Here is a 7,929-nt window from a genome sequence, read left to right on the forward strand (position 1 = left end):
CACCCGTCCCTCGCCCCAGCAGAACAGAGAACCCCAGACAAACCCCACCCACCTCCATCACACAACATCAATTCTGACCCAGAATGCCTAGAAATGGCCCGGCCTTCACCCCATAACCTGCCACGTGGTTTGGGGCCACACCAAGGGGCCGGGACCCCGGGGGCAGCGTCTGTGGCTAAAGCTCACCCGAGAACCCCCAGACTCGACGCCTGCAGAGCTCGGGCACGCTCGGTTCCAAACGTGCCAGAAGAGGGCCTTTGAGCTCGACCGCTTCAGTTTCTTTTTGTGTTTTTTACTGGGCAGGTTAACTACTTTAGCAACAAGAAACTACAACCCCTGGTAACAAAATAACGGGCTTATTTTGACTACGAACCCCCGACTCAAAAGTGGAAAAAGTTAAGTGCTACAGAAGAGGTCCCGCGAACTCAAGGGAAACACACCAACTAATGTTTGCAACATTGTGTTAAGACCCAAAATAAGGGGGAGGGGAACTTTCACAAACGAATCAACTAAGTATCCGCCCAAGAGGTGCTAAGTGGAGGCCCGGATCTACTGGAGCGAGCTGCCGACCACAGCGCCCCGGCTGCAGGTTCAGCCCGCTACCCTCCCGCAGGTGCCATCGGCCTGCAACCAGCCGCGGGTCAAGGGAGAATCTGGCCTGGAGGAGACCGGCACAGACAGACCGGCGGTGGGCAGGGCGCTCCCTTCCAGAGAAAGCGCCGCCCGCCAGCTCAGCCCCTGCGGCCCGGCGCGCCCCCGCGGGCCGGATGGGTTGGGCTCCCACAAAGAGCTCCGGGCGGGGAACTGGGATCCGGGACCGCCATTAGCTCCGGTTACGACAAATTAAACCTTAGAGCGCTGGAAAAATTACAGGAAGAGAGCGAAGAATGTGCCGAGTGGCTGCAGGGAGCCCTGTCCCCGCGTGAACTTCGCCCGCCGCGCGCCCGGCCCGGTCCCTCCCCTCGCCAGCGCGCGCCCGGTGGCCAGGGGAGGGGTCAGCGACGGACTAGCAGGTCACCCACTCCCGGCTCTGAGAGCCCAGGCTGCCCTCCATCGCCAGCGCCTCCCGCAGCCCCCCGCCAGCAGTAGCGCACCTGCCCGCGCCACCCCCGGGCCTGGGCGGGATGGGCTGGGTACCCGCCCCCAGCCCCGATGACGACATCCACCCCCGCGGCCCCGCCCCAGGAGCCCGGAGGGGGCGTGCCCGGCGGGGGCGCGGTCGCCGGGCAGGCGCCCGCTGCAAGAGCCCCGGAGCCCGTCACGCGGTTCACGAGGCTGGCCGCGGGGGGTAGGGGTGAGGCGGAGATGCGCCCCGCTCACGGCTCCCCGCACTCGGGTCCCCACGCCCTGCCCAGGCCCCAGCCCGCCGGCACCTCCGGGGGCGTGGCCGGCCCCGCGCAGTCCTCAGTCCGCACTCTCGCGGCGTCCTGGCTGCCCCACTGACCTGTGTGAGTTCTCAGGTGCGCCTTGAGGTGCGAGGATTTCCCGTAAACTTTCTCGCAGCCCGCATAGTGGCACTTGTGCTTCCTCTGCGGGGACTCGAGGTCCGCGCGACTCCGGCCCCGCCGACCCCTTTGTCTCAGGCCGGGTTCGCCGCTCCCCGCGGGGCCCGGCTCGGGCTCCAATCCCGCCTCGGGGTCGGGCTCGCTCCACACGGGGCTGGGGGGTGCGGCCGGCGCGCCTTCCCGGACGGGGGAGGAGGGCTGCGGCGCGGGCGGCGGTGCGGGGGGCGCTGGCGGCAGGCGGCAAGGGGTCCTCGCCTTGCGGGCAGCTGCCCCTTCTCTGCGTTCCACCAGGCCGGGCCCCGGCGCCTGCTGGTTGAGATCCGCTAGGATCCGCGCCACCACGAAGAGGGAGGTGCTGTCCTTGCCGTCGCGGCGCTCGTCGGCGCGGGCCAGTGTGGGGGCGGCGGCCGGAGCCGCGCCCTCGGGCCGGGGCTCGGGACCTTCCCGCGGCCCATGGACTACCGCGCGGCTGGACATGGACACGAGGCACTCGGCGGCAAAGTGGTCCACATAGGCGGCGGCTGCCATGCTGACGGCTCCAGCCGGCGGGCGGGCGGCAATGCTCTCGCTGCGAGTCGTCAGCGGCGCATCCGCACCCACGGCCTCCGGAGAGCGACGGGGGGCGGGGGCGCGGCGCGCCCTCTCCTCGGGCTGGGCTGGGCTAGGCTGGGCGCGCAACCGCCTGTGCCGTCACCCGCGCGGCTCCGCGTCCTCCCGGCGGGGCACTGGAGACTGAGCGCATGGGGGGCGCGGACCAGAGGGGTGCGCGCGACGTCAGGGCCGGCCTGTCCTAAGGATGTCGAGCGGCGACGTTAGGGATGACCCCGGCAAGTTGCAGCCGCACCTTCACCGCGCATTATGGCAGGCGGGACAGCCGCCGTGCGCGCCGCGGCTCAGTGTGGGCGGACCGGCCCCGGGGATGGGCGGGGCCGGGGCCACATCTGGACTCGACGTCAGCCCCCTTTCCACATCCTGGCGGCGCAGGTTACAGGCGGCGGCAGCGGCCGCGGGGAAACAGCGCGCACGAAGGGGGCGGGGAACCTGGAGCGCGCACCGGAGGCACGGTGCGGCCACGCGCCCGCGTCTCGGGAGGGGGCGCGGCCGAGGGCAGAGGCGGACGCCATTGGCTGTAGAGTACTCAGTCTGGCCAATCCAGGCCTCCTGAGAGGCGTGGTCGGCCGCGGGTCTGCGCGCGCGCGTGTGGGCGTGGCCCCGCGGGAGGCGGGGCGGAAATCGGAGCCCGGCGGCGGAGCACGCTGACGCAAGACGTTCGAGAGTGGCGGGTGTTGGTGTAGGTGCTCTCGGCCGCGGTCGGTGTCTCCCGCCTTGGGAACCTCGCCGGGCTTTTCCTTTGCCAGAGTTTTTGTGTCAGGATAGGCACAGGGGAGGAGCGGAGAGGGTAGCGCTCGGGACGGCACCCTTTTGTCCTTGGGCCCTGTCCGTGATGTCCCTGGGCCCTGTCGGGCGGGGCGCAAGCGAGGAGGCGTGTCCACTCCCGCCGGGCCTAGGCCGCTGGCCTTGCCTAGGGGCGGGACACCCGCGCCTCACCCCACCGTGGCCCGGTTCCCAGGTGGCTGCTCCTGCAGCTTCGGCCCACCCCCTTGCTTTCCCCTGCAGGACTCCAGCCCTAGTGCAGCTGTGGGAAGAGTTCTCCCCAAACACCCCCGCGGAGAAGCCTGGCACCTTTGGGCGCGGCAGCCTTGCCCTTGAGCTCCGGTCGGCCGGCGCGGGCGCTTAACCTGACAGGGCGTTTGCCAGGCCCACCACTGCTTGTGTTTGAAGAGTGTAGTACGTGCCGGGGCTGCGGACTCGGCTGTTCTGGAAACATGGGGCCCCTTCCTCCCCCTTCCCGCCCCAGGCCTGTTGCCAACTTCTCCAGGCCACCCCTCTCCCACCGCAGTTGCGGAGGCTTCAAACACTACCAGCTGCGAGGACCCCGCCCGGGGCACCCCACCCATTCACTGTCTGGGCCCCCGAAGGAAATGCTCTGCGCCCGGCTGGGGGCCTCCCAGCCTGGCCACCTTGTTCTTAACACAAACTCTCATGCTCGTGAACGCACTAGGCCATCGCTGGAGAGATCCTGCATAACTTCCTACTGCCTTTAAACCAATCTTAGCACACACTTTCAGAACTCCAGCAGCAGCTGCTCCCTGAAAGAGTATGGGAACGGAGTCTGCAGCCTGTTTCTTTGTGGGTAATGGCCTTGAAACAAGTTGGCCACCTGTGCTGAATTCCAAGAAGAACTGGGCAAATGAGGGAGACCAGGTGTTCCACCTCAGTGAACCAGAGCAGGGGGCAGTCATCCCATTGACAGAACTAAGGACCGTGGTTCTGGGTTCCTAAACTAGGAGTTTAGGAAGAAAAAGAACGACTTCCAGGTAACCAGGGGAAACTCAGCCATTTGGGGTTTCATGTTGTGGTGAACTTGTGTTCACGTTTGAGTCCCCTTGAGCACTGACACACTAATTCCCCATCACTGTCTGGACTTATGCCTTGTGTAGAAGCTAGGTCAGGTCCCTGTAGGAGGGTCTCTACTTGGCGGAAAGTAGTCATCTTTGTTCCAGGCAGATTGTGTTGATGACATTTAAGAGACTGTCCTGACCAAGTGATGACTCAGAATGTTCCTCCCTTCCCACCACATGCCACAGGCAGTCATTTCATTTAGAAGGAGCTGGCCCTATACTGCCTTACTGGCCATGCGTTTCTTCCTGCCCCAGGCAGCCAGGGAGTTCTGTCAGTACAACAGCAGACCTTCATCAGGCCTGCACAGTTCCATTATTGGACTCCCACCTCATAGCTGCTTCAGTCTCCATGACAGCCTGGTAAAGGGACTCTTGAGCTGAAAGCATTATCCAAGGCTTCCTCCTGAGTGTGGCCTCTCAAAGATACAAAACTCGGTGTCTTGCATGATTTCTTAATCCTCTCACCAAACATTTAATGACTAGTGCCTCAAGCCTAGTCTGTCTTGTGCCAAGCCCAAATGGAAGTATCCTAGTGGTACAGTTCTGTTCCCGGTGAACATCTCACCTTTAGCTATGGGTCCATGTTTGCTTGCTAGCAGGATATTGACAAAGATGGCTTATGTGTGTGAGGCTGAGGACATCGTTCAGATGGAAGGAACTGAATCAGAAAAGCAGATCAGGGTAGATCAAGCTGGAGTAAGTGAGCCATGAAGAGAGACACTAAGCATGTGTGAAGTTTCTGGGTGGACTTTACCTTAGAGTCTCTGAAGCAACCAAAAATTCACAAGCAGGGAGAGCAGAGGAGGAAGCAGTGGCAGCCAGCAAAGCTGAAAAGCACTCACAGACCAAATAAAACAGAAGTGTGAAAGACCTGGGAAGGAGTGCTTCCACAGAAAGTTCCTAAATGGTGACAACACCTCTTAACTTGGGAGGGAAGAGAACCTGAAATAAGAATAACTGCACTTGTGTCTGGCAGAGAGACACCCAGCCCTGTGCAGCCTTGCAGCTGCCCCTTCCCCATCCTGAGGAAGGATTGTGTCTATCTGAAAGAGTGTCCCAGCACAGTGGTGGAGGAACCACACTGGGATTAGTGTACATATGGCATCTGGGTGCTGAGGTCTACAGGCCCTTTTCAGGGAGCTAGGAGCCTAGGAAAGGTTTGAGGGCAGGGGAAGGCAAGCTAAGGAAAAACATCTGCACATTCTGACAACCCCAGCTGCCCAAGTACCCAACTGACAGACAATAGTGAGAGCCACAGTGAAAGGTACCACTAGCACAGAACTTCTAATCCATCTCTGCCCTTTCCAGGCAAAGTGGGCAGCCGAGCTGACCTGTCATCTCTGGGAAGCCTGTGTCAGGAAATACAAAGCCACAATAGATTTTTTAAAATGCAAGTTAGAAGAAACAGAGGCCATGTAGAGAAATGTAAACAAAACTATAAAAAATATAGTTGGGAGAAATTTAAAAGGATACCACAATCCACAGAGGGAAAATATATGTAAAGAAATATTCAGGGGTAAAGGGAAGGGTTCTTAAAAGAAAGTAGCAGAAGTATAAATGGCAAAGTGTTCAGTAGAAAGATTGGAAGGGAATATTACCCAGACAGGAAAAAATATTAGCAGATTAACCAGAAAGTGTCTTGTAACTGCACATGGTGGTGCCTACCTTTAATCCCAGCACTTGGGAGATGCACCTTTAATCGTTTAATTGGCACACCAGGTTTTCGGGGGCAGAGGCAGAAGCAGGAGAATCTCTGTGAGATGGAAGCCAGCCAAACTGGAGCTGTAGACCCTGTCTCAAAAAACAACAACAAAAAAGTGCCTTGTTTGAATAATAGGAACCAGCAGAGTAGTCAGAGAATCTCATTCATGACTTAGTCCAGGAAAAGTCTTGACCACCAAAGACCATGTATCAGGAAGGCCATTGGGAGCTCAGATAAGGGAGAGCCCCACACTGGGTCATCACTGTGGAGTTTCAGAATATCTGGAACAAAATGTTCTAATGTTAGATGTAGCTCACATACAAACAGGAGTCAGAACAGGATGCTTCTTAAGCCATGGAGGACGATGATCAAAGGAACAAAGCCTTGGGGAGGCTAAAGGAAAATTATCATCCAGGCTTCACCCAGCTAGACTGTAAACCAAGCATGGGCACATGGCGCTTGATTAACAGGGACATGTTCTGAGAACTGTCTCCTTAAGCAGTCATGGCGCTGGGAACATTGCAGAGTGTGCCCATATAAGCTTGGGTGTTGTGCATCAGTCATCCCAACCTGTATGTGTCTGACATTTTGTTACAGTGAAAAGATACAGTAAACATGAGCTAGTACTTTTCAATATAGTTTGGATAAGCAGTCTGTAGCAATATTGGAATGTAGTGAAGCCCAGTGGAAAGTCTTTGGAGGTGTGCCCTTGGGATATATAAACCCTGGCCCATTCTCTACCTTTTTCCTTGCTTTTTAGCTGCCATTGCTTTTGGGCTGAAATCTCTAAAACTTTGAGCCCAAATAAAATTTCCTGTTTTTAAATTGATCTCAGGTATTATAACAAAACTGGTACACTATATTACAGCAAACTTAATACTCTAAATGACAAAAGTATAGTAAATGCATAAAGAAGCAGCATAATTATCAGGTATGCATATCTGTGCTGTACTTTTAGATGACTGACAAGACAGTAGGATCATTTGTGCCAACACCCCTCCTAACCACCCCCATGTGTGTAATGCATTGCTCTCTGATATTCCCACAGCTGGTACATCAGAAGACAGGAATGCTCAGCTCTATTATAACCTTTAGGAATCACCATGCTGTGTGTGGTCTGTCACTGACTGAAACTTGTTACACAGCTTGACTATTTTTTAGCTGTAAGATGTAATAGTTAATTTCCTGTTGCTGTGATAAAACACCATGATCAAAAGCAACTTACTGAAGAGTTTATTTTGGTTTATGGTTCCAGAGACCATCAATGGCAGAAAGGTAAAAGAGCCTATCTCCATCCATACCCAGAAAGCAAAGCAAACTGGATGTGAGGTGAAGTTATCAAAGCCCTCCCAGTGGCATACTTCCTCCAGCAAGGCTGTACCTCCTAAACCTCCCAAACAGTGCCACCAACTGGGGACCAAGTGTTCAGATATCTGAGCCTATTGTGGACACTTCTCATCCAAACCACCATATTCCACTCCCTGGCCCCCATAGGCCCATAGCCATATATTAATGCAAAATGCATTTAGTTCAATCTTTAAAGTCTCATAGCCTTTAAGAGCCTTAACACTTCAGAAGTCCAAAGCCTCTTGTGAGACTCAAGTCAGTCTCTTAACTGTAATACCTCCTGCAAAGTCAAAAGGCAAATTATGTACTTCCAACATATAATGGCACAGAATATACAGTCCCATTTCAAAAGGGAAGAATGGAGCATAGTGAGGAAATACTGTACCAAAACCAGACCAAACCCATCGCGGCAAATATCAAATCTTGTAGCTCCATGTCCCATGGGTGGGATTTTAGTTTCAAAGAGCTCAGATGGCTCTGCCCCCTTCAGTGTTGCTGCCTGTAATATCATCTCTCTTCTTGGGCTGGTTACACTCCCTGTATGCAGCTCTGCTTGGCACATGTCTCTCAGGTCTAGCATCTCCATCATCTTGAGGTCGCTGCTTCAACCCAGCCTTCACTTTCACAGCTTCACATACAATGTCCTCTGAGAGCCGCATTCTCACGAGGACTCCACTGCCACACTGCCTGGCCTTGGCAGCTCTCTGCAACTATGAAGGAAGTATTCACAAGCTCTTTACTCTTACATCTTTCATGCTTCCAAAGCTGGTAGTACCATGTGGACAATACTGCCAAGTTCAACTGTCAGTTTGACATGGACATTTGCTCCCTTGAATCACATGAGCAACAGTCTTTGTATGCAGTTGCTTTCAAGGAGCAGAAAACCCCATACACAGGCTTTCTTCAGAAGTTG

General features: G+C 56.1%; 1 protein-coding gene across 1 annotated transcript in view; it reads right to left on the minus strand.

Moving 5' to 3' along the window:
• Positions 1 to 2,490, minus strand: part of Klf13 (Kruppel like factor 13) — a 51,729-nt gene extending 49,239 nt beyond the window's left edge. Inside the window, exon 1 of the mRNA XM_008850605.3 lies at positions 1,445 to 2,490. Within this exon, the coding sequence (XP_008848827.1) occupies positions 1,445 to 2,033 (589 nt within the window). The 5' untranslated portion in view covers positions 2,034 to 2,490. The remainder of the gene's footprint in view (positions 1 to 1,444) is intronic.
• Between the last annotated feature and the right edge of the window lie 5,439 nt (positions 2,491 to 7,929).

This window comes from Nannospalax galili, unplaced genomic scaffold, assembly GCF_000622305.1.
Source record: "Nannospalax galili isolate Female #2095 unplaced genomic scaffold, S.galili_v1.0 scaffold685, whole genome shotgun sequence".
Lineage (NCBI taxonomy): Eukaryota > Metazoa > Chordata > Mammalia > Rodentia > Spalacidae > Nannospalax > Nannospalax galili.